At 37.2% G+C, this 27832-nt stretch overlaps 1 protein-coding gene and 1 pseudogene across 1 annotated transcript in view; one reads left to right on the forward strand and one right to left on the reverse strand.

Moving 5' to 3' along the window:
• The first annotated feature begins 1083 nt into the window (after nucleotides 1-1083).
• The window catches only part of ATL1 (atlastin GTPase 1), a 70949-nt gene continuing 44200 nt past the window's right edge, over nucleotides 1084-27832 (forward strand). The window contains exon 1 of the mRNA XM_003987628.6: nucleotides 1084-1258. Within this exon, the coding sequence (XP_003987677.1) occupies nucleotides 1225-1258 (34 nt within the window). The 5' untranslated portion in view covers nucleotides 1084-1224. The remainder of the gene's footprint in view (nucleotides 1259-27832) is intronic.
• On the reverse strand, nucleotides 19148-19288 carry LOC111561094 (annotated as a pseudogene).

Below are 27832 nucleotides of genomic sequence, written 5' to 3' on the forward strand. Positions count from 1 at the left end.
TAAATTTGGTTCTCGTAAGACGATTTTTCTCTCTTTAAGAGAGCATGAAACTAGAAGCACAGATTTGGAAATTATCAGGATGAAGGTCCTGTCTGAAGCCATTGTAGCAAATTACATTGAGTGAACATAGAGTGAAGAGTTGCTTATGGTGAGGAGACCAAAGACGTGGTAATTAAGAGGCTAGCAATAATCTCATAGGCAGAATGCATCTGTAGAGTGTGGGCAACAACCAAATGCAGAAGAAAACTGTAAGGAATGGGTTAATGGTATCTTGAGGGTCAAGTACCATAAAGGACTGCTTCTAGAATACTGAAAGCTGAGTTTGTAGGCAGAGAGGAAGAAATCAGTGTCTTTGCCTTTTGCTTTGTATTCAAAATTGTCTGCAACCTTTGTGGATGCCAAGGCTCACCCAGACTATGTAATACGATTTTACCTAAAATATTTGCCAGTGTAACTCCAGAGGTTTTCTCTGCAAATCTAGTGGGCATTTTTGCCCACTAGACGTTGAGTTACTTACAGATAATGATGAATTTCCAGCTTTCATTTATCTCAATCTTGATCTAAATTTGTCTATCCTCATTTTAAAAGTCAGGCCTGTTCAGTATACAGGTAAAAAAAATGCATGATATCCTCTTTACCAACATGACCTTGCTTTTAAAATGGGGGGAAAATGGTGCCTGGTAGATAAGTGCAGATTATTTTGACTTCTTTGGCTATATAAATGTTGTCTGCATATTGGTACTAATTTGTAACTGTTATAGGAAACGGGTATTTGAACATCCAGAATAATGCAGTATATTAGTAATTCTGTGACTGGCTAATGCTGTTAAATTCTTTGAGAGTGTGTGTGAGGGGGGTACTGTTTATTTGTGTGTGTGTGTGTGTGTGTGTGTGTGTGTGTGTGTGTGTGTGTGTGTGTTCTCCGTGAAAGATGTTGCAGTACATCGTCTGTCCCTGTCTTCGTGCTCCGGGGGTGGGCTGAGGTAGGGAGGGTGTGACGCTGGTATTTGTGTGAACTCGGGCTTGTGATGCTGAGCTCGGTTCACCCGCTTTCTCCTCCCTTCTCCTCCCAGCTCCTTCCCACCAGCGCCACAGCAACATCCTCAGAGTCTGAGCGAACTGCGCCCAGCGCGGGCACGGAGCCTCCCACCGCCAGCAACCTGCGGCCCGGGAGAAGAGCCAGCACAGTGACAGCGCCTCACCGCCACCAGTCCCCGGACCACCATGGCCAAGAACCGCAGGGACAGGAACAGTTGGGGTGAGTAACATATGGTGACTTCTGCAGCCTGCGCGGGGACTGGCCCTCTGGTTTCTGCTTCTGGGGACGAGAGGGCCAAGGGCTGGGAGACGAGCCACAACCGAGCTGCTCCCTGTAGGGCCAGAGAGACCATGGCCGAGTGGTACCCGTGTAAGCAGAATCGCGGTGTGGGGCGAGGGCTGCAGCTTTCCGCAGGCCGGAGCCCCCTGTCTCTCCCCCACCCCCAGTCCTCCTCCTCGCAGCATTTGGACAGCACCCGCACATCGCCTCCCGGGGACTCGTCGGTTCCGCTTTAGCGATCCTTTGGCAGAAAGGCGATGAGAGTAGGCAGGGGCTGTTACCCGGCCGAGAGGGGCGAGGGGGTGAGGATCCCTAAGCCCCGGCCCCTTCCTCGGGAGCTTTGAGCCCTTCCGCCTGGCAGGGCGCGGGCTCCCGAGCGGGCGGCATGCTGGAACAATGAGGCAGAGCGCGCCCAGCCCGGCGGGAGCGTTGCAGACCTGAGCAACCCAGAGGAAGGGGCGCCCGCCTGGGAGTCCCCCACCGCTGCAGTACTTGTTTTAATTTGGGGCTCGGAGGGGAATTGGGGAAGAAGGGAAGCAAAGTTGTGGTTTCCAGCCTCTGCTCCACCCCAATCCGGCACCCCATTCAGGCCAGCCCTAAGTGTGGCATTGTTCTTTGATTTTACCTTTTGGAGATATTGGGCTCATGATTCAGCACCAGGCCGAGGGGAGGGGGAAGGAGAGGCTAGGCCCAGTGGGTTCACGCCGCGAGTGGGTGGGCGGCGCTCACGCAGGCGGGGAAGAGAGAACGCAGTGATGCAGGAGAAATCGCGGCCCCGCCCCGCTCTGCTGCTCCAGACTTGGTTCAGGACGGAGAGTGTGGGCAGATTGGGCGTCTTTTTCTGCCCTCGGCTCGGGTTTTCTTCCAGTCACAGTGCTAACCTCACTACCATCTTAGGAACCAAAGCCTTTCAGGGCATTTTGTTTTCTGACCCAGAGCAGATCTCAGGCCACTGTTCCTCGGTGGGTAGAGAAATATTTTGTTCATTAGCTTTGTTATTTGGAAAGTTTACACACATCCTCTAGGAGTTTGGAGCTCCTGGATCTCTTCTGTGTCTCAGTGAGAACTCTCCTATAACTGTCCATCGGACCAGGAGGTATAAATTTAAATTTTGGGGGGGCTTACTTTTATCAAAAGACCGTATTTCTCCTTGCCTGGTTGTTCACAGGGCCAACTTAACTCCCAGTAGGCAACGTTTGTGGTAGGTGTGGGGAGCTAGGGCAGGGAGGTCTGGCTCTAGTTGTATGAATTTAAGAGAAAGCAGTTGCATTTTCTGAGATTACCAAACCTCAGTAAGTGTGAGTATTGTAATAACACTGTTTTCTTTGCTTCTTAGGAGATTATGAGTAAGCGTTTTCACTGTCCCCCTAACTTTTCCTTGGCCTAGAGTAGGAATTTCTTTTCTTTTTTTAAAAGTTTATTTATTTTGAGAGAGAGAAAGGGGGGGGGCGGGCACAGAAAGGGGGAGTGAGAGAGAATCCTAAGCAGGCTCTGAGCTGCCAGTGCAGAGACCCATGTGGGGCTCGAACTCACTGTGGTATTATGACCTGAACCTAAATCAACAGTGGGTCCCTCGACTGAGCCATCCAGGCGCCGCTAGACTAGGAATTTCTTGAACACTCATGGTTCAGGTGTGGATGTTCAAGTCAGTTTTGATCTTGATCTCTGTGCATTGTTGACTCAACCATGTTAAGAGACAGGCATGTGAAAATTTATTCTGAGCATTAAAGTTCTTCTTAGTGAAGCTTCGGATCATTATTCTTCAGTATTTTCTTTGGTTTCAGATTTCTTATATGGTGGAGGTTTTTTCCTCTTGGAAATGTGTTTCTCAAATGGGATTTGCATAAAAATCACGTTGGGAAATTGTTAGAAATGCATATTTCTACATCTTCGAGCAAGAGTTTTTCCCTTTTTTAATTATTTTTTTTATTTTTTTAAAATTTTAAGTCTCATTAACATACAGTGTTATATTAGTTTCAGGTGTACAATATAATGATTCAACACTTGTATACATCACCCAGTGCTCATTACAACAAGTGCACTCCTTCATCCCCATCACCTGTTTAACCCATGCCCCCCACCCACCTCCCTCTGATAACCATCAGTCTGTTCTCTATAGTTAAGAGTCTGTTTCTTGGTTTGCCTCTCTTTTTTCCCTTTCCTCATTTGTTTTGTTTCTTAAACTCCACATATGAATGAAATCATATGGTATTTGTTTTTCTCTGATTGACTTATTTCTCTTAGCATTATACTATTTCCATCCATGTCATTGCAAATTAGCCAGAGTTTTTCAATCAATAGCTGATATGAAGTCTAGGAATCTGCCTTTTAATTAGCATTTCAGGTGATTGACGAGCACTGGATAATTTATATTTGATGGGAACATGTCCCAGATGGTTTACCCAGAAGTCATCAAGAGACTCTCAACTCAAGTGATGAATTAGGAAAAGAAATACTAAAGTATTATACTAAAGTGTGGTCACTGGAAATTTTCACAGAAAAGAAATACTGGAATTGTGCAGTCTTGATCCTCTATGGAAGTGCTTTAGTACTCGGATTTTTCTTTGCTATGAAGTATATATGACGTGAGGTGCCTGGATGGCTAGTTGGTTAAGCATCGACTCTTGGTTTTGGCTCAGGTCATGATCTCACAGTTTGTGAATTTGAGCTCCACATCCAGCTTCACATTGACAGCGTGGAGCCTGCTTGGAATTCTCTCTTCTCTCTTTGCCTCCTCCCCTCCGCCCCCACCAACTTGTGTGTGCATGCTGTCTGTCTCTGTCTCTCTTTTTCAAAATAAATAATAAATAAACTTCAAGAAATAAAGTATGTATGATGTAAATGACTTAGAAAAATGTAGTAACATGGAGTAAGAAGTAGAGCTTTTTTGGCGAAGATGTTAGCCATGTCTGTCCTGATTTCATTTTATTACCAGCACCTAGTGTAATACCTAACACTGAGTAGGCATTTAAAAATAACATTAATAGCTAATGTCACTGAGCTAATATCATATGAGGTAGGTACTGTAATCCTCATTTTACATATTAAAGGTAAGTGATGAAGCCAGGATTCCAACTCTGGCGGTTTGACTTCAAATTCTTTTTATCTTCACCAGCATGCTATACTGCCTCTTAGGAGTTGAAAATATCTGCTGAATTGTATAGAACTACAGTGTTTAAGGCACAGTCATCTGCATCATTATTTTTTAAAATTTTAGTTAGCATGCAGTGCAATATTGGTTTCAGGAATAGCATTCAGTGATTCATCACTTAACAGCACCCAGTGCTCATCACAAGTGCCCTCCTTAATGCCCATCACCTGCGTTATTACCTTTGCTCTTTAGCCTCTGAGTAGACATAATCCCTCTTTTGCAAATAAAAAAACTGAGTCTCAGATAAGTTAAATGACTTGGCAAAAATCATATATTTAGTAAGTTAGAGGAAATTAGAACCTCGGGTTGCCTTCTAATTGATTTTCTATAGCATAATGCTGTGGAATGTTTTATAAGATAATGGGGCATGGTGTGAGGGTAGAGAGAAAACAGGCTCAGGTGATAGCTTTTAAAACTCAGCTTTTAAAAACTCAGATGATAGCTTTATTATTTTTCTTAAGACAATGAACTGACCTTATCATCTGGCTAAATATATTTCAGACAAGTTAGAAAGCACTAGGTCAAGGCCAAAGGTAGACTCCCCAGAATTGGAAAATATAGTTATTTCCAAGAAAAGGGCAAGAGAGAATTTGCAAAATTTGTACAGGATACCTAAAATTGAGAGAAGTACACTATAGGACCATATCACAGCTAATCTTTTTATCTGAGTGATCAGTGACCTGTTAGGTTCTAATAGGACCATGGAAGTTACAAAGCAAAAAAAGCAGCTCTACTAACCAAGAATTGGGGATGTTATTTGAGGATCATATCCAGAGATACAACTGAGAAGCAGGTCTGTGAGTAGAACTGAGAATCCCAACACCTATACCTAAATCTACACCGAACCAGAAGTTTCAATAAATGTAAGCATTTAAAAGTCCATTTTTCAGAGGTAGACGTTATTCTCATTTTAATATGTAAGGAATCCGAGACTCAGCATGAGGAATGTGCCAGAGGTCCCATAATTTATAAATTATAGATCTAAGGTTTAAGTTCAGGGTTGTTTGCTTCCCCAGTCCACTTGATGAAGGCCAGGAACTAAAATAGTATGCCAAAAAGGTGCCATGTCAAGCCCGTCTAGGCTTAAGCTGGTATAAGAAATCAATGCTGTATAAACTTAATCGCTTTGGACTAGAAAAGAAGGCGAAGAATGTACTAGTGTGGAAAATAAAAGATACAGATGGCTATCAGAGGCAGTAGCTCGGAAAGCAGTCTTTCAATGTTGAGCTTAGAATTTAAGTACTACCAGAAGCAAAACAAAAGTGCATTCTTTAAAATTTGTTTTTGTTAATTACAGTTGCTTAAAACTTGGGAGTTCACATGGGAATTTGGTTTTTCTACCGTGTAACAGAAACTGTCAGTACACTGATGCTTTAGAAAAATAATATTTGCAGTAAGTATAGGGAACGTCTGTTGAAAAAGCGTTAGGTTTCTGTTTTTGTTTTTTGAGGCAAGATTATAAATGATCTTGAGTATAGTTACTTCCTTTTCTTTCTTTTCCAGTTGGTTGTATTCTGTTTTTCTTAAAATAAGACTATTTGTGCCTTTTTACTCGCCTCATTCTGTATGTATCTATTCCTTCTGAAACAAAATAAAATTTCTAATGAGTCATACATGTACTTCCCCTACAGACTCTCCCATCTCATTTTGCTAATTTGCCTTCCTGACATCTTGTCTCAAATACATTTTCCCAAAGATATGTATTTTTTATACTTTGTATCTGCTTACACCTTGTCTTGATGACTCCTGGGTTATATCTTTGCTCTGTTTCAAACTCTGTAGTCTTTACTATCTTTAGAACCAGTGACTAGACTCTAAATGAAACCTGTGATCATCAGGAAAATGGTCTACTGTGAGAAAATTTTGGTCAAAAAAAAAAGGTGGGGTGTTTTTACATTTAGAGGCTTTTCCTCTTTTATATAAAATTTTATGAAAAGTATCTGTACAAAAGAATATGTAAAACATAGATGTTTTTTATAAACATAAATTTACTAATTTTCTCAAAATTTTTTTGTAGTGTAACTTTTTAAAAGTTTATTTATTTATTTTGAGAGAGAGAGAGAGCGCATGTACATGTGCACCTGTGTGAGAATGGGGGGGTGGGGGGAGAGAGAGAAAGAGAGAGAGAGAATCCCAAGCAGGCTCCATGCTATCAGTATGGAGTCCAATATTGGGCTTGATCTAATGAACTGTGAGATCATGACCAGAGCAGAAACCAAGGGTCGGATGCTTAACTGACTGAGCCATCCACATGCTCCTGTAGTGTAACATGTTAATTCCCTTATCATTTATGTTTTGTGTATAGCATACACTATGGCTTGAATATTGGTATCCCCCCAAAATTCATGTCAAATGTGATAGTACAGGAAGTGGGGGCATTGGAAGATGCTTAGGTCATGAGAGTGAAACGCTCTGAATAAGATGAATGGGATGAACAGCCCTCTCTTTAAAGAAGCCCCACAGGGTTCCCTAGCCCCTCCCACCGTGCCAGGATTCAATGCGGACTCTTCGACTTGGAAGAAGGTCCTCACCTGACCATGCTGGCACCCTAATCTTGGTCCTCTAGCCTCCGGAACTAAGAACTAAATTTCGTTATCAACTACCCAGTCTGTGGTGTTTTGTTATAGCAGCCTGAACTAAGACATTCTAGAACTATTTTCTTTGTGGTTACCATGAGGATTACATTTAATATCCTAAAGTTACTATACTCTAATTTGAAATTATATCAAATTTCAATAACCTATAAAAACTCTGCTCCTTTTTAGCTCTATATGCACCCCTTTTAGTTACTGACATCACACAATTACATCTTTATACAGTATGTGTACAAAACATAAACTACTCGTTATTTTTAAAAATGCATTAGTCCCCAAAGAAGACATACAGATGGCCAACAATCACATGGAAAGATGCTCCACATCATTAATCATTAGGAAATGCAAATCAAAAACACAATGAGATGTAACCTTACACTTGTCAGAATGGCTAGAATAAAGAAGACAAGAGATAACAAGTGTTTGCCAAAATGTGCAGAAAAAGGAATCCTCACAGTTGGTGGGAATGTAAAATGGTGCAGCCACTGTAGAATACAGTATGGAGGTTCCTCAAAAAATTAAAAATAGAAATAGAACATGATCCAGTAATTTCACTACCGGGTATTTACCCAAAGAAAATGAAAACTTAATTCAAAATATGCATATTCTGTATGTATATTTCAAACACACACACACACACACACACACACACACACACACACACAGAAATATTATTATCCATAAGAAAGATGTGCTCTTGCCATTTGTGACAATATGAGTGGACCTAGAAGGTATTATGCTAAATGAAATAAGTCAGACTGAAAAACATATATCATATGGTTTCACTTTTATGTGGAATCCAAAAAAACAAAACAAAAAGCTGAAACAGAGTCATAACTACAGAGAACAAACTGATGCTTGACAGATAAAAGAGCGGTGTGGGGAGAATGAGCAAAATGGGTGAAGGGGAGTAGGAGATACAGGTTTCCAGTTATGGAATAAATAAGTCATGGGGATAAAGGTACAGCACAGGGAATATAGTCAATGGTATTGTAATAGGGTTATATAGTGACTGATGGAAGCTACACTTGTGAACATAGCATAATGTATAAACTTGTGGAATCACTGTATTGTACACCTGAAACTATTGTAACATTGTGTATCAACTATACTTCAATTAAAAAATGTATTAGTGCCTTAAATTATGTAGAAAACAAAATGTGAAATTATAAACAAAAGTCATAATGCTAATTTTTAGGTTAGTAATTGTTTTTTTTTAATATATTGGTACTTAGATCATGTAGAAAACAAAGAAACAACATTACAGAATGTTGTTTTAATAATACTAGCTTTTATAATTGCCCAAGTATTTACCTTTACTGAGAATTTTATTTCTTCAGATGGTTTTGAGTTACTGTCCAGTGTGGTTTCATTTCAACCCATGGGAGTCCCTTTCACATTTCTTGCAGGGCAAGTCTGGTGGTAACAAATTTTCTCAGCTTTTGTTTATTTGAGATGTCTTAATTTCTCCCTCACTTTTGAAGGACATTTTTGCCAAACAGGATTCTTGGTTGACAGATTTTTTATTTATTTATTTATTTATTTATTTATTTTTTTAATTTTTTTAACCTTTATTTATTTTTGAGACAGAGGGAGACAGAGCATGAATGGGGGAGGGTCAGAGAGAAGGAGACACAGAATTTGAAACAGGCTCCAGGTTCTGAGCTGTTAGCACAGAGCCCAACGCGGGGCTCAAACTCACGGACTGCAAGATCACGACCTGAGCCGAAGTCGGACGCTTAACCGACTGAGCCACCCAGGCGCCCCAGTTGACAGATTTTTTAAAAAGCACTTTGAATATATCAGCCCAGTGTATTCTGGCCTCCAAAGTTTCTCATGAGTAATCTGCTGCCAACCTTATTGAGGATTCCTTGTACGTAATATCAGTTCTCTCTCGCTGCTTTCAGAATTCTATCTTTGTCTTTGTCTTTCAGCAAGTTGGTTATAATATGTCTCAGTGTGGGTCTCCTGCTTGGAGTTAGTTGAGCCTTTAAATGTTTATATTCATGTCCTTTAGCAATTTTGGGAAGTTTAGGGCATTGTTTCTTCAAAAAAGTCTCTGTACCTCTTTCCTCTCCTTTTCGTACTCTTAACAGTGTGTATGTTGGTCTGCTTGATGGTGTCCTGTGTTTCCCTTAGGCTCTGTTCATTTTTCTTCAGTCCTTTTTCCGTCTTTTCTGCAACCCTGATAATTTCAATTTCCCTGTCTCCAGCGGCTCATCATTTCCTTTGTGTGCTCAAATATCCCTATGAATTGTTCTTGTGAGTTCTTCAGTTCGGTTATTGTACTTTTCAGCTCTAGAATTTCTTTTTGGCTTCTTTTATGTCTATTTCTTTGTTGATATTTCCATTTCTGTTCAGTGTTTTCTTGACTTTCTGCATTTTCATTTAGTTTTTTTGAGCATCTTTAAGACAGTCATTTTAATAAGATGTTTGTTTAGTAGGTTCACCATCTGGTCTTTCTCTGGGACAGTTTCTATTTACTTTTTTTTTCTTTTGAATGGGTCATATCTTCCTGTTTCTTTGCATGCCTTGTGATTTGTTAAGACTGGACATTTGAATCCAATAATGTGATGAGAAATAAGAAAGTTACTTTCAACTTGGTTAGTTCCCTATCTACTCCCAGAATCCTCCCCTGCCCCACCAGATTGCTGTAGGGGCCTAGTGTGCCTGGGAGCTAAATTGTTGACATTTCTTTTCTCCTATGCATCAGTTTTGCACAACTGGCCTTTTTCTTTCAAAACTGCAGCATTCCCACAGATGTGTGCATGCTAAAAACAAAACAAACAAAAACAAGCACTCCGCCCATCTCCTCAGTACCACCTGGAAAAAACATTTACATTCTTTTCAATAAATAGCAAGCACTATGAAAAAAAAAATAGGAAAGTCAGATTCTCTTCCTTCCCCAGGGTTTCCTGTGTTTGGGATTTGTTTGTTTTCATCATTATAGGATGAAATATATGTCTTTATGCTGACAATCAGCCTGAGGTATAAAGTTAAGACATTCTCAGGTCTTTTTTGAGCCTCTGCCATTCTGTGGGCATGTGTGGTGAGTTTTTTATTTTCCCTGTATATGCAGTTACCTTTGAATATCCTCATCTTTAATGTCTGACTCCCAAAAGAGGAAAAAGTAAAAACTGAAGAAGGGAAAAAAGGGACTGGCCCTTGGGGCATCTGGGTGGCTCAGTTGGTTGAGCATCTGACTCTTGTTTTGGCTCAGGTCTTGATCCCAGGGTCACTGGATCGAGCCCCATGCCAGGCTCTGCACTAAGCATGGAGCCTGCTTAAGATTCTCTCTCTCTGTCTCTCTCTCTGTCTTTCCTTCTCCCTCTCCCCCGCTCCCCCTTTCCCCCTTCCCACCCCCCCACCCCCGCCAAAAAGGTACTGGCCCATTAAATCTCCTGGAAGTCACTTCACCGAGAAGGAAGTGGCAGTCAGCAATGGGGGAGAATACAACTCTGTGTCTGTACCTTTGTGATAAGAAGCAGCAATCAGCAATTGGAACACAAATCCCCAAATTTTGGAGGACAGGGTCCTTACTGACTACCCTGACTTCTGTAAGCTGTGTGTAATGCGCATTAACTGCCTGCCATAGGGCTGAGGGGAGGAGGATCAGTAGCCGCTGCTGAGTTAAGAGTTGAAATTGACTAAAATTAACCACAATCTACCGTTCATGCCTCCCCCCAGAAGTTGTAAGCCTTCCAGAGTTCCAATAGTTCTATCAGGTAGATTCTGTCAGTGTAATTGTTGTCATGGTAGGGACACAGATTCCTGGTGCTTCCTACTCTGCAGACTTCCCAACTTCATTTTAAGCTCTAGAACTATTTGGATTTTATTTTTATGGCTAGTATGTAGAAATCTCTTGGACTTTTTTTTCCATATGGACAACCAAGTGTCCCAGACTCATTAGTGAATAATACACTTTTTTCCCATTGATCTCCAAACTGTATTGTCAGATATTACTCCTGAATATGTGTGAGTCTGTTTCTGCACTTTTTTATTGTGCTCCAGTGCTCTTTGTCTATCCTTGTGTCAATAACAGTTTTAATTGCTGTGGTTTCATAGTGTCTTCATATATGGTAGAACAGATTGTCTCATTGTGTTCTTATTTATTGGTGTTTTGAACTATTCTTTATTCTTGGCTTTTGCTTTTGTATAAAATTTTAGAATCAGGTTTTCAAGTTCTTTGGAAAGCCCAGTGGGATTTTTTAAATTAAAATTGTATCCTGTTTGTAGATTAATTTGATAGAATTTTTACTGTACTGAATATTTCTATTCATGTACATAGTATATTCCTTCATTTATTTAGATTTTGTTTGTTTATGTCTTTCAATAGTTTAAAAGCTCTCATTGAAGGGATGGCTTGTATTTGTTAGATTTATTATTTTCCTTGTATTTTTTATTTGCTATGATTTTTCCTTGTTATATTTTTTACTAGCTATTAATAAAAATGCAATTGATTTTTACATATTTATCTTATATCTAGCAACCTTGCAAAACTCTCTTATTAATATTTGTGTGTGTGTGTGTGTGTGTGTGTGTGTGTGAGAGAGAGAGAGAGAGAGACAGAGAGACAGAGAGACAGAGAGACAGAGAGAAAGAGTGCATGTGTGAGAGTTGGGAAGGGGCAGAGAGAGAAAGAGAGAGAATCCCAAATAGGCTCCATGCCCAGCACAGAGCCCAACATGGGGCTCTATCCTGACCATGAGATCATGACCTGAGCCCAAATCAAGAGTCAGATGTTTAACCAAAAAGCCAGCCAGGTGCTCCTTATTAATTTTAATGAACTGTCTTTGATTCTGTAGAATTTTCTATGTAATGAAGCATACCACCTACAATATTGACAGCTTTATTCATTCCTTTTTAGTCTTTATCTTTTAAGTCTTTTTCTTATCTTAGAATAAGAACATTCTCCTTTTTTCCTAAATAAAAGTTTTTTTTTAATTATCACTGGATATGGAATTATAATTCATTTTCTGTATTTATTGAAATAATCATATGGTTCTTATTCTTTAATTTGTTCCTGTGTTTAATTACATTAAGGTATCTTTTGTGTTGAAGTGATCCTGCCTTCCTAGAATAAGCCAAGACATACTGTATTACCTTTTTAAATATGTTGCTAGATTTTCTAATTTTTAAAAAATATTTTCAAGCATGCTTATAATCAATATTCCCTTTTCAAAATTTTTTTTTTTCAACGTTTATTTATTTTTGGGACAGAGAGAGACAGAGCATGAACAGGGGAGGGGCAGAGAGAGAGGGAGACACAGAATAGGAAGCAGGCTCCAGGCTCTGAGCCATCAGCCCAGAGCCTGATGCGGGGCTCGAACTCACAGACCGCGAGATCGTGACCTGGCCAAAGTCGGACGCTTAACCGACTGTGCCACCCAGGCGCCCCAATATTCCCTTTTCAAACTTACTTTGTCTGAATTTCAATATATCAAGTCTATGGTAACTTTATGAAATGAGTGGAAGATGATTCTTTCTTTCTTTTTTTTTTTTTCCTATTCTCTAGAAGAGTTTATATAAAATTAGATTGATCCAGTTTGGGAAAACTAGTTTATTAAAACTACTGTTTACTTTATAGTAAGATTTTGAACTATTTTTTTTAAGTTTATTTATTTATTTTTATAGAGAGACAGAGACCACATGAGTGGGGAAGGGACAGAGAGAGGGAGACACAGAATCCCAAGCAGGCTCCACACTGTCCATGCAGAGCCCAACATGGGACTCGAACTCACAAAACCATGAGATCGTGACCTGAGCCAAAACCAAGAGTCAGATGCTTAACTGACTGAACCACCCAGGTGCCCCAAGATTTTGAACTATTGATTTAGCTTCAGTATGGGTTTTGGAACAATTAAAGCTTTTTATTTCTTCTTGATTCAGTTTTAGTAATTTGTATTTTTCTTGGAATCTGTCCATACATCAGCTTAGCATGAGGTTGTTCTTAATTATCTGTTATTTTCTCTGCTTAATGTTGTGTTTTCCTTACTATATCTTTTATTGTTTAATCTCTCCTTTTTTCTTTATATTTACTTAATTTCCATGTATCTCTATTATTTTATTTTTTTACTTTCTTTGATTTTATTCTATATTCTCTTTTTAACTTAAAAAGTTGGATACTGAGCTCACTGATTTTCAGCTTGTCTTCTTGTATCCTATATATGTTGATATGCAGTAGATTAATTTTCATTTAGTTTCAAGTATTTTAAATGTCTACAATGATTTGTACCATGGTACAAATTTGGTATGGATTTTTAGGGCATCTGGCTGGCTCACTCAGTAGAGCATGCAACTCTTGATCTCAGGATCATGGGTTCAAACCCTATGTTGCGTGTATAGATTACTTAAAAATAAAATCTTTAAAAAAAAGAAAGAAAGAAAGTATGGATTTTTCTAAATTTTGTTACTTATGTGATACTTAATTTTACTCTAGTTAATATTACATAGCAGTACCACTTTCAGTGGTCATAAAAATGTTCTGTGTCTGTACTGTCCAATATGGTAGTCACTAGCCATGTATATCTTTTGAAGGGTTGAAGTATGGCTAGTGAGAATGAAGACCAAATATTTACTTTTATTTAATTGTAGTCAATTTAAACAGCCTCATGTGGTTAGTTGCTACAGTATTGAGCTGTTCATGTTTATACTCATGCTGTGAACTTTGTTGAAACTTACTTTGTCGTCCTAGTACATGTTTAATTTTTATAGATTTCCACAAAATCCTGGAAAGCATTTTATGTTTTCTAATTTTTGATGGACTGTGCTTATATATGTTTGCTAGCTCAAGCTTATTTTTTTTTAAAGAGTGAATGAATGGGTTTATTTTAAAGACAAATAAGTTAATATAAATAAAGTATTTAAAGGTTGCATTTGCTGTCAATCACTTTAAAATTTTTTTAATTCCAGTAGAGCTAAAATATAGTGTTATATTAGTTTTGGATGTACATTGTAGTGATTCAATAATTCTATATAGTTTAAGCTTATTAAATGTATATTCATGTTTTCCATACTCTGATTTCTGGGCTGTTTGATCTATCAGATACTGATATCTGATAGATACTTTAAAAATCTGATAGAAATTTTAAAAGATGATAGTGGATTTGTTAATTTCCCCTTGGTCTGTCAAGCTTTTATTGACTTTTGAGCTGTGTTGTTAGGTGCACATGAATATGGACTTCTTACATTTTCCTGAAGAATTGAGCCTTTTATTCCTATCTAGTGATCCTCTTTATCTTAAGGAATGCTTTTTTCCCCAAAGTCCATTTTGTTTGATATTAATATAGATGCTTCATGTTTCTTTTGCTGATTTAGTTTGTGAGCATACTGAGCAGAATTGGCTGGAGTAGGAGGCTGACTAGATCACACAAAACAAATCATCTTGTCCATCTGATTTTTGAGTACCTTCTCTGCAGTGAATGCCGTCTGGTGAGCATTCACATGGAATTGGCTATACTTATACTCCATGCCCATTCCAAAGGTCCAGACACATACTTCTTTGAAATACCTGACCATCTGCCCAAAATGTTAGCTACTGTCTGTGAATTAGAACAATGCCATACCTTTGGCCATGGGCTCTGTCTGCTCTCATATCTATCCGTTCTACTAGAAGACAGTGTAAGTTTCTTCTTTGCTGTCTCTTCCAGAGGTCATGAGTGCCTTTCATGGGCAAAATCTAAATCAGAAATCTAAGATGCAATTATAAGAACTGTAGTATTTTACTTCCCACACTTATAGTCTCTGCAAATTAGAACGGTGGAGATAGTCCTGAACATGACACAGTTGATATTCAGCAGAAAGGGTAACCAAAATTTTCCAAATAGCTTAGTCAAAGATGATTAAAGGCCCAGACAATTGCTGAGAAATCAAATACTTCTAAAATTGACTTTTTTCAATGACTATACATGCAGGTGTATTTGTTTGTTTGCCTTAATGGAAATGATACTTCCCATCTGCTTTTTTTCTTAAAATAGGTGAACATATTTTCTTATGATTAGGTATTTTTCAATCACATGATTTCAGATGGGTCCATATTTTGCATAGCATAGCCATGACATAATTTATTTCCGTTATCCTACAGTTAGGCATTTAGATTGTTTCCAATTTGTCATTCTATAAATAATGCTATAATGAACCTTTATGTAGACAAATACATACGCACAGTCTCGATAATTTCCTTAGGATAAATTCCTGGAAATGGAATTGTTTTATTAAAGGGTATGTACATTTTTTAATGTTTTTGAATGTTTCCAACTCTATGTGTACAGTTGACCCTTGAACAACATGGGTTTTAACTGTGCTAGTAACACTTAGATGCAGAGGTTTTTTTGATAACAGTATATAAATGTATTTTCTTTTCCTTCTGATTTTATTAATTACATCATCTTTTCTCTACCTTTACTGTAATAATACAGTATATAATAGCTATGGGATAGAAAATGTGTGTTAATTGACTTATTATTGGTAAGGCTTCTGGCCAACAGTAGGCTATTAGTAGTTAAATTTTGGGAGAGTCAAAAGTTATATGTGGATTTTTGAGCATGTGGGGGGTTGGCACCCCTAATATTGTTCAAGGGTCAACTGTTTATATTTTTTTAACCATTGCAAGTTATGATAGCCAAAAACTTTATCTCCTTTAATTAGTATTTTATCGGGGCACCTGGGTAGCTCAGTTGGTTAAGCATATGACTCTTGATTTCGGTTCGGGTCATGATTTCATGGTCATGGGATCGAGTCCTACATCAGGCTCCAAGCTGAGGGTTGAACCTGCTTGGGCTTCTCTCTCTCTGCGCCTCCACTGCTCATGCACGTGTGTTCTCTTTCTCTCAAAATAAATAAATAAATAAATAAATAAATAAATAAATAAATAAATAAATAAATATTTTTTAAAAATTAGCATTTATTCAGTTACTAGTAAGACTGAACTTTTCCCTCTATTCTCTTACCCATTAGTATTTCTTCTTAAATGTTTATTCATTTTTGAGAGAGAGAGAGAGAGCGAGTGCATGCAGGGGTGGGGAGGGGCAGACACAGAGAGGGACAGAGTATCTGAAGCTGGCTCTGCGCTGACAGCAGAGAACGTGATGCTGGGCTGGAACTCACACACCGTGAAATTGTGACCTGAGCTGAAGTCGATCACTCAACTGACGCAGCCACTCAACATTTTTATCTGTTACTTACCTTTCTATTTAAGTCTTCTCACGTGTGTATGAATATATATGACACACACACATACACACAGTGCCTGAATCATGATGGCATTCTTCTTCTAGAGGCATCCATTGAATAGTTTATGGAATGCTTTTGTATTTAAAATAAATAAACAGACTGTTAAGCGATTTACTTATTTCTTCTAAGATTCTGAAGTTGTAGGACCTGCATTATTCCTTGAAATCCTCTTCCTTAAGGGTATTGCTAGCAGAACAATCAGAGTCAGCATGGTAGTGTTCTGAGATCTATGTGTAATCATCTCATTGTAGTTCATATCTCTGCTCTTGCTTAAACATTTTTAAGAGATTCATTTTTGTGAGTTAATATTTTGTTTTTGTTTCCTTGACCCATTTTGTCCCTTTCTATATGAACTCCCTTTGTTGTGATTTTGGAAATCATTCTGGGTCATTCAGACAAATGTTTTCAGTCATTTTTCAAGTTTATTTGCTCAAAAGAGATTTTACAGTATAAGAAAATATATTTCCTTTTAATTTCAGTTGCTAAGAAACCGTTTCCTAGGTGCTATGTCTTTTCTCTGTAAAGGCTCCAATGTCCTCATAGTTCATCATCTTGTGGGATTTAATTTTTGCTTGAAAGATGAAGTATAGATTTTTTCCAAGTTTACAGTCAAGAAAATTAGAAATACATACTCCCAGCATCTCCAATATATTAAAATGATTATTTTCCATATTTAAAATTTTTGAAGATTCCCTTTCAACATATATAAATTTATACCTGGGTGGCCAGCTTCCAGTGATTTAGAATATCACGTAGAATGGAAAAGTCCCAGAAGTCTTTATTGAACATAAAATCCACTATATGAGAAGATGAAACAGTATATATATTTTTTAGTTTTCCCCTTGTGAGCCATACATTTGTATCATCCATAGTAAAATGTTAATTCCCATCTGCTTTTCTTCTATCCTGTTGTCTGCCTCTTTCCCTTTTAAAAATTTGCATAGTGTTCAGGGAATTGAAACAAATTTAGTTTAGCAAAACATATTTAAGAGGGTAAAAATCTGGTGCTAAAGAAACTTGGCATGCATTCTAAAGGATTTTTAGATTCTTTATAACAAAGATAATCTTGATTGCTTGGTTGAAATGTAGTTATGGACAATGAGTCAAGCACATAACATTTATTCTTAATAGTACTGTGGATCTCAATACTTTTTCAGAACTACTTTATATTAATGTAAGTGTGTATTGGGTACCTACTGTGTGAGCTTCCATTTAAAAGTTTTTTTGTTTGTTTGTTTGTTTGTTTGTTTGTTTTTTTGTCAAGAAGTACAAACACGAGTAAGACAGTTTCCATTCTCCAGAAATTTTTAGGCTGTGATTTCAATTTTGACCTTTTTAATAGGAACTGAAGTTTTTCTAGTTTAACAGTTTTATTGAGCTATAATTATATACTATACAATTCACTCATTTAAAGTGTACAATTCAGAGGCTTTTAGTTTATTCAGAGTTGTGCATTCATCACTCAGTTTTAGACCATTTCATTAGCCCCAAAAGAAAACTTGCATCACCTCCTAATCCCCTCCTGCTCTCCAGTCCTAGGCAACCGCTCATCTACTTTCTGTCTCTACAAATTTACCTATTCCTGGCATTTTATATAAATGGGATCATACAGTATGTGGCACTTTGTGACCCCTTATTTAACATTGTGTTTTCAAAGTTTATCCATGTTGTAGCATATGTTGGTTCTGCATTTCTTTTTATTGCTGAATAATATTTCATTGAATAGATATACCATATTTTGTTTATCTGTTTATCAGTTGATAGATATCTGGGTTGTAGCTTATCTAAATACGTATTTTATATGTCAATATTTATTAGCGTAAATATATGTATAGATTGATTGTTATGATAGTTTCAGATAGGAAGCCTTTCTTAACTTTAGATGAGATGCAAACCAATGACAATGTATTTATAAATATTCCACAGGTGCATTCTATTTTATTATTCATTCTACTTAATAAAAATTATTTCTGTTTTTAGAAGTTTTCTTAACAAAAAGGAATTTTTAATATGGTGTTTTGCCTACATTGGATTTTTTTAAAACGTTTCTTTATTTATTTTGAAGAGGGGGAGTGGCAGAGAGAGGGAGAAAGAGAATCCTAAGCAAGCTTCACCCTATCAGCTTCACTTCACAAACTGTGAGATCATGATCTGAGCCGAAATCACGAGTCAGTCACTTAACCGACAGAACCATGCAGGGCGTCCCTGTTTTGTCTACATTATAATGAGACTTCTTCCCATAAACCACTTCATTATTTTATAGTCATGATTCAGATATTTGTTTTATTTTACAGTATACTTACATCACACTTAATATATAATTTCCCTTTTCTTCATTAAGTCCATATGTAGCTCTTCAAAGGGCTTAAGCATATAAACCAAAAGTTCAGAGTTATCTATCTCATTCACTCCTAGTACACAAAGGTAGAGTAGGAAAGGATAATCATATACAAACATCTACTGAAGTCTTTTTCTCTCATCCCCAATATTTACTTTGTTGCAGATCCGTGCTTATCTCAGTCTATTGATGTCACCCCTTACCACCTTCCCAGCCTGCTCCATCCATACCGTACTCCTTCTGTTCCTCCAGCATGCCAACACATTCTTCTTACACACTATACACATTGTTTTGTACCTTGAGTTATTTTTCACATTATATATTTGTAACTGTTTCAAATGAGCTCCCTTATTCTTTACAACTACCTTAGGTTCACAGGTGGATAAACCATAGTTTATTATTCAGTCTCCTGCTGGTGGGCGTTTACATTGCTTCTAGTATTTTGCATGTGTATGAGTATATCTGCAGGATGAATTCATTTATTTTTTTAATTTTACTTATTTACTTATTTTTTGACTTGTAGCAAAAATTACTGTCAAACTCCACTCATTGGGCCAGAGACCCTCGTGGTGTTAGTGATAGACTTGTCCTTCCTATAGCACACTACCTACACTTGTGAGTTCATCAGGATGAATTCTTTTAAATAGTATTGCTGGGTCAAGGAGTATGTTCATTGTATTTTTGATAATTATTTGCCAAATTGTTGTCTAAAGATGTTATATATATTTTAATTCCCACCTGCAATGCATGAGGATACAAATTTACATCCCAACCAATGAAAAGATTTATCATACTTCTTATGTTTGTGAATCAGATATATGTAAAAAGTATTGATCTATCTTTTAAATAAAATTTTGATTTTAACTTAAAGTAATATTAATCAATTGAAATAAATTTAAATTTAATTTTAATTAAATGAATATGTTTTCATATGTGTGGAACCATTTGATACTGTGGTTTTTCTCAACTGCTTATTTGTATCCTTTGTCCACATTTCTTATTTCACATTTAGGTCTAAGATTTGTTTGGGACTGATTTTTAGTCATAGTGAGAACAAGGGGTGAGGGTTCATTTTTTCCTCCATAGGAATATCCACTGACTTAACATCATTTTTGGAAAAGATTATCCTTTCTTCACTTATTGCAGTGGCACCTTTGTTGCGTCAGATGATAGTATATGTGTGGATTTGTTTCTGAAATCTCTAGTCTTTTGTATTTGTCTACTTGTCTATCCTTGTGACAGTTGCACTCTGTTTTCACTACTGTAGATTTTAAAAATCTGTTGGTGTCTGTTAGTGTAAATCCCCCAAATTCTTCTTCAAGATTGTGTTTCTTATTTTCCACTCTTTGCCTTTGCATTTGAGCTTGTTAATCTATATAAGAAGGATTTATACAAGAAAGAACATTGCTAATTTGTAGAAGAAAGATTACTGAGAATTTGTTTGGCATTATAACCAAACTGTAGATCACTGGGGAACATGGACACATTTATAATACAGTCTTTTTAAAAAAAATTTTTTTAAATGTTTTTATTTACTTTTGAAGGAGAGAGACAGAGCTTGAGTGGGGGAGGAGCAGAGAGAGAGGGGGAGACACAATAGTAAGCAGGCTCCAGGCTCTAAGCTGTCAGCACAGAGCCCGATGCGGGGCTCAAACTCACGAACTGTGAGATCATGACCTGAGCCGAAGTCGGACACTTAACCGACTGAGCCACCCAGGCGCCCCTATAATACAGTCTTCTAATCTGAGGACATGTATATACCTCTTTCAATAATGTTTTCTATTTTTCTGTAGAGGTCTTAAATATCTTCCATTGCAATTCAATGATACATTGGAGCAGCTCATACTAGCTCCTGAGAGCTGATCAGGTGCATATCTTCCCGGTTCCACATTCAGTGGGTCTCACTGGTAGATAGAAATGAGCCATGGTGGTAGTATTTATATCACAGAAACTGGCAAACTCTACAAATCAGGATTTTCCCATACCTACCTACTGCTAAGGGATGGTTGTTAAATATTTATCAGCACATCAGTTAGATTTATTACTAGATCTGTCAGGTTTTATACTGGTATATAAATGATATTTTTATTATTATTTTTAAACGATTATTTATTTTAGAGAGAGAGTAAGTGCAAGCCGGGAGAAGCACAGAGAGAGGTGGACAGAGGATCTGGAGTAGGCTCTGTGCTGACAGCAGAAAGCCTGATACAGGGCTCGTACTCACAAACCATGAAATCATGACCGCTTAACCAACTGAGCCACCCAGGCGCCCCGATGATATTTTTATTATTAAAAATGAACGTATAGGGGCGCCTGGGTGGCTCAGTCGGTTGGGTGTCCCACTTTGGCTCAGGTCATGTTCTTACAGCTCGTGAGTTCGAGCCTCGCGTCAGGCTCTGTGCTGACAGCTCAGAGCCTGGAGCCTGCTTGGGATTCTGTGTGTGTCTCTCTCTCTACCCCTTCTCCATTCATGCTCTGTCTCTCTCTGTCTTGAAAATAAATAAAAATTAAAAAAAAATAAAATGAATGTATAATGTACACATGATAAAATTTATGTCCTTATTTTCTGTCCATATATTTTCCTCAGTGAAGCATTGGTTCACGTCTTTTGCCCATTTTTAAATTGGGTTATTTATTTCATTATTATTGAAGAGGATTGATGTTAATTCTTTAAATGTTTGGTAGAAGCCATCTGGTCCTGGAGTTTTCTGTGATAGAAGTTTTTTGATTACTGATTCAATCCCTTTACTTGTTATTGCTCTGTTCAGTTTGTTCCTGTTTCTTCCTGATTCAGTCTTGGTAGGTTGTACATTTTTAGAAATGTATCCCATTTCTTCTAGGTTATGTAATTTGTTGATATAAAATTGTTCATAGTAGGGGTGCCTGGGTGGCTCAGTCGGTTGAATGTCCGACTTCAGCCCAGGTCATGATTTCACGATTCGTGGGTTTGAGCCCTGTGTGGGGCTCTGGGCTGACAGCTCAGAGCCTGGAGCCTGCTTCGGATTCTGTGTCTCCCTCTCTCTCTTCCCCTCCCCGACTCATGCTCTGTCTCTGCCTCTCAAAAATAAAGAAACGTAATAAAAAAATTTTTTTTTAAATAATAAAATTGTTCATAGTAGTCTCTTCTAATTCTGTGTGTTTTTGTAGTGTCAGTTGTAATGTTTCCTCTTAATTTCTAATTTTATTTGAGTCTCTTCTGTTTTTCTTAGTCTAGGTAAAGGTTTGTCCATTTTAGCTTTTTTAAGAACCAGCTCTTAGTTTCATTGGTTTTTCTATTGGTTTTTTTTTTGGTCTCTATTTCATTTATTTCTGCTCTGATCTGTAGTATTTCCTTCCTTCTGCTAACTTTGGGCTTAATTTGTTTTTCATTTTCTAGTTCCTTAAGGTGTAAAGTTAGGTTGTTTCTTGAGATCTTTCTGATTTCTTAATATAAGAAACCTTTTATATATATAAACTATAAATTTTCCTCTCAGAACGCTTTTACTGTCTCCCAGAGTATTTGATATGTTCTATTTCCATTTTCATTTTTTTGAGATAATTTTTTATTTCCCTTTTGATTTCTTCTTTGATCCAATATTCTGTTTAGAAGGGTGTTGTTTAGGGTCACCTGGTGGCTCAGTGGGTTAAGCATACAACCCCGGCTCAGGTCATGATTTTGCAGTTCAAGTCCCGCATCGGCTCTCTGCTGTCAGCACAGAGCCCACTTTGGATCCTCTGTCTTTCCCTCTCTCTCTGCCCCTCCCCTGCTTGCACTCTGTCTTTCTCAAAATAAATAAATTTCTAAAAAGAAAAGAAGTGTGCTGTTTAGTTTCCACACATTTGTCAATCTTCTCATTTTCCTCTTGTTGATTTCTAGTTTGATACCATTGTCAGAGAAGATAGCATGATTTCAGTGTTCTTTTTATTTTATTTTTTTAAGTTTATTTATTTTAAGAGAGGCTGAGAGCATGAGCAGGGGAGGGCAGAAAGAGAGAGAGAGAGAGAGAGAGAGAGAATCTGAAGAAAGCTTTGAGCTGCCAGCTCAGAGCCCAGCATGGGGCTCTAACTCACAAAACTGTGAGGTCATTACCTGAACTGACATCAAAAGGCTGATGCTTACCTGGCTGAGCCACCCAGGTACCCCTTGATTTCTGTGTTCTTAAACTGGACAAAATTTATTTTGTAGCCTATCATATGAACTATCTTGGAGAATGTACCATGTGCATTTGAAAAGAGTATATATTCTGCTGCTGTTGGAGGAAATGTTCAAGTCCGTTTGTTCTGAAGTATGGTCCATATCAATATCTGCTTATTGATTTTCTGTCTGGACAATCTATCCATTGCTGAAAGTGGAATATTGAAGACTCCTGAAATGATCTTATTGTTATCAACTTCTCCCTTAAGATCAGTTACTATTTGCTTTATATATTACGGTGCTTGGCTGTTGGGAGCATATGTATTTATGCTCTGATGTGCTGACCTGTTTATCATTATTACTGACCTTCTTTGTCTCTTGTTACATTTTTTGACTTGAAGTGCATTTTGTCTGATGTAAGTATGGCTATGCCCACCTTCTTTTTGTTTCCATTTGCTTGGAATAGCATCTTCCATTCTTTTTGAGCCTAGGTGTGTCTTTATAGACAAAAGAGTGTCCTGTAGGCAACATATAGTTGGGTCCTGTTTTTTTTTTTTTTTTTTTTAAATCCATCTAGCTACTCTATGCCTTCTGGTTGGTGAGTTTAATTCATTTACATTAGGGTGATTATAGATATGCAAAGATTTACACTGCCATTTTATATTTTGCCTTCTTGTTATTTTTCTCTCCACTGTTTATTTTTCCTTTTGTTTTTGTCCGCCTTTACAAGTTAGTGGTTTTCCATGGTGCTGTGCTCAGTCTCCTGTTTTTGGTTGTTTTTTTTTTTTTATGTTGTTTCATATCACTGCTTTAGGTTTTGCTTTGCGCTTAAGTTTATTTATTTTAAGAGAGGCTGAGAGAGCATGAGCAGGCGAGGGCAGAAAGAGAGAGAGAGAGAATCCAAAGAAAGCTTTGAGCTGCCAGCTCAGAGCCCAACATGGGGCTCTAACTCACAAATAAATAAACTCAATTAAGTTTACATAAAACATTTCATAGATTAAAAAGTCTTTGGTCATAGCAATTTATCTTTATTCGCCTATAAAAGTACCATCCTTTAACTCTTCCTCTTTTTTATTTTTGATGTCAAATTTTTCCTTATATGCTATGATTTTATTACCAAGTTGAAACTATAGTTATTTTTAATGCTCTTTTCATTTAACTTTTATACTGTAAGAGTTTAATGTACAATTGTAAAAAAGTTTCCTATTTCTGTTACCTTAATCAGTTTTGTGTACTTTTGTCTTTTTGTTTTAGCTTGAAGAATTCCTTTCAACATTTCTTACAAGGCAGGTCTAGTGGTGGTAGAATGAACTCTTATCTTTTGCTTGTCTAGAAAAAATTTTATTTCTCTTTCATAGCTGAAAGATCATTTTTTCAGATAGAGTCTTCTTGGCTGGCAGTTTTATTTTAAATACGTCATTCCACTCTCTCCTGGCCTATAGAGTTTCTGCTGAGAAATCTGCTGATTGACTGATGGGATTCCTTTGTAAGTTATCGTCTTTCCCTGGATACTTAAAAAAAATTTTTTTTAAGCTTATTCATTTATTTTGAGAGAGAGAGTGCATACATAAGCAAGGAAGGGGCAGAGAGAGTGGGAGAAGGAGAGAATCTCAAGCAAGCCATGCACTGATGGTACAGAGCCCTATGTAGGGCTCAAACTCATGAACTGTGAGATCATGAAGTGAGCCAAAATCAAGAGTTGGATACTCAACTGACTGAGCCACCCAGGTGCCCCTTCCCTGGCTACTTTTAAAATTCTTTATTTTCATTGATTTTTGGTAATCTTAATATGTATCTTAGAGAAGTTCTTTTTGTGTAATAAGTTATTCTATTGGCTTCATGGATTTGTATATACAGTTCTTTCCCCAGATTTGGAAGGTTCTCAGCTATTTTTTTTTAAATAAACTCTGCCCCCTTCTCTCTCTCTTCTCATTCTGATATACCCATTCTTCTTAGGTTGACTTTTGTAATGGATCTGGTGGTTCTCATAGTATTTTTTCACTTTTAAAAAATCATAGTTCTCTCTCCTCTTCCACCTGAGTCCTTTTTTTTTTAAGTAAGCTCTACACCCAATATGGGCTTGAACTCACAACCCCAAAATGAAGAGTCTCATGCTTCATCAACTGAGACAGCCAGGCACCCCACCGGAGTCACTTCAAGATTCCTATCTTCTAGCTTACTCATTCTCTTTTCTATCTGATCTCTATTTCCAATGCATTCTAATACATTCTTCATTTCATTTACTGAATTCTCCAGCTCCAGAATTGCTTTTTTTTTTTTTTTTTTTTTTTTTTTTTTTTTAAGGATTTCAGTCTCAGGGCACCTGGGTGGCTCAGTTGGTTGAGCATCCGACTTCAGCTCAGGTCATGATCTCACAGTTTGTGAGTTCGAGAACCACATTGGGTTTGCTGCTGTCAGTGTGTCAGCACAGAGCCTGCTTTGGATCCTCTGTCCACACACCCCCTCTACCCCTCCCCTGCTTAAACTCTCCCCAAAATAAATAAATAGGTTTTAAAAAGAATTTCAATCTCTTTGATAAAGTACTCCTTCTGTTCATTCATTTTATTTCTGATATCATTGTATTGCCTTCCTGAGTTTTCTTGTAGCTCATTGAATTTCTTCATAACAGCAATTTTGAATTCTTTGTCAGATCACAGTATTCCCTTCCATGTCTTTGGATTTGGTTGCTGGAAAATTGTCATTTTCTTTTTATAATGCCATATTAATATGACTTTTTCATGTTGTTTGATGAAAAGTGCCTCTGCTACCACATTCGAAGTTGCAGATACCTTTCTCATTTAGGCAAGGTTTTATTTGCTTTGATTCTAACAGTTCAATAGATTTGGTAATTAGAAGTCTTCCTTTTGTTTTCCAGAAGGTGGTGCTATAGCACATGTTTTTGGTTTCCTTGACAAGAGCTTACAGCTGGTAAAGTTAGGAGCATTTATATATATATTATGTTTATTTATTTATATATATAAAGCTAGAAGAGGGGGGGAAAGGGTGGGTGGCTTTAGAGGGGGGAAATGTGTACTTAGCACTTGGAATTTGGGGTGTGTCCATAGCTGGAAGCCAGCCTAGTAGGGACTCCTTGAATGGAGGGATTTGGGTCTCAGAGGTCCCTGTGTGGTCCTTTTGTCAGAACCCTGGGGCAGACAGCAGGAGACATTTTTCCTCAGTTCTCTTTGCCTACTTCTTTTTCCTTTCTGTCTCCCCCTTTACTGCATTTTTACCTCAGAGAGAGCAAAGGTCCCTCCAGCTGCAGAATGCAGAACCAGCCTGGCAGACCCCCACTCATTGCCTTTACACTGTACCTCTTTAAAGGCTTATGCTTCCCAGCTAATATACTTGATGCTGGAGGCTCTATAGCCCTAGGTTCCATGACCTCCTCTCTCTCCCTGCAGCCTCCTCTGTGGTCCAATCCACCCACTTTTTGGTGCACAGATGAATGGATCTCTTGGGTGTTCTAGTATGTTGTGGAGAGGCTTTTTTTTTCTTTCTCTTTTTCTTTCATTCGTCATAGATGTCCAGTTAGTTTTAAATCAAAGAGGTGAGAAACTCATGAGGAAGGACTTATGTCACCATGATGCTGATGTCATTCTCCTCATATTATCTTTTAAATATCTGTAGGATCTGTAGTGATATCTCTTTGTCATATCTGATATTGTTGATATGTGATTTTATCTTTTATTTTCTTTGAATTGTCTTAAATTATTAAATCATTCTGGTTGATCTCTATTTCTGGTTCATTGATTTCCCACATCTTTATTCCTACTTTTTCTTTTCTTTGAATTTAATAAGCAATTCTTTTTCTTACTTAGGATTAATATTAGATTATGCTTCTTCAAGCATATTTTCTATTAGATGCATTTCAAAGTGTAAATTTCCTCTCAGCAAGTTTCTGATATGTTATATTTTAACTATCTTTGTATAATTAAAATACTACACTCCAACTTATTGATTCTAATACTTATATGGAAAGAGTCAAAACACCCCCAACTGTTAATAATTAGAAGATAGGACCAGCTTGCCCTACTATATGTAATGACTTTTCATAAAGCTATTTTGATTAAGATAGTATAATATCGCTGATGAATAGGTTACATTCATTAGATTATTTAGTTTACAACATTTTCTAATTTCCATTATATTTTCTTTTATCCAGAGGTATTTAGAAATTTACTGCTTAATTTCAATGTATTTAGGAATTTTCTAAATATAGAGTTATTGATTTCTAGTTTAATTTCTTTATTATTAGAGAACATATTTTTTGCAATATTTTAATAATTTGGAATGCGCTAACATCTGATATATGAACCAGTACATGATCTATTTGGTAAATATCCCATATGAACTTTAAAAGAATGCATGGTTTTGCAATTAGATGTCAAACTGGTCAGGTTGGCTAATGATACTATTTAAATCTTCTACATCTTTACTGACTTTTTCTTTTAAGTTTTAGACAATGGGGAAAAATTCCTAGAAAGATAAAATGGACCAAAATTTTTCTCAAGAAGAAATGTAAAACTTTATTAGTACTAATGTAACTATTGCATTATAAGTATAACGAAACTGAGGTAACAGTTAAAAGTCATTTCACAAAAAAACAACAGGCCCAGACAGTTTTATAGGCAAGATCTATCAAAATTTTAAAGAACTGTTTGCTCTAATTTTTAAAAATTTTTAAAAATATTTATTTTTGAGAGAGAGAAAGAGAGTGAGCAGGGGAGGGGAAGAGAAAGAGGAAGACACAGAATCTGAAGCAGGCTCCAGCACTCTGAGCTGTCAGCACAGAGCCTGACATGGGCTTGAACCCACAACCATGAGATCATGACCTGAACCGAAGTCCAGCGCTTAACCTACTGAGCCACCCAGATGCCCCTCTAATTTTTATTACAAACTCTTTTTGAAGATAGAAAAGAAAGCATTTGCTAATTCATTTTATAAAGCTAATGTCACATGGAATATTATACTTGCCAAAGACAAAAATGAGAATGGAAAATTGTAAATTCAATTCATTTGTGAATATAGATGCACAATTCCTAAACAAGATTTTCATGAACTGAATCAATAGTATATAATAAGA

Source organism: Felis catus, chromosome B3, assembly GCF_018350175.1.
Source record: "Felis catus isolate Fca126 chromosome B3, F.catus_Fca126_mat1.0, whole genome shotgun sequence".
Lineage (NCBI taxonomy): Eukaryota > Metazoa > Chordata > Mammalia > Carnivora > Felidae > Felis > Felis catus.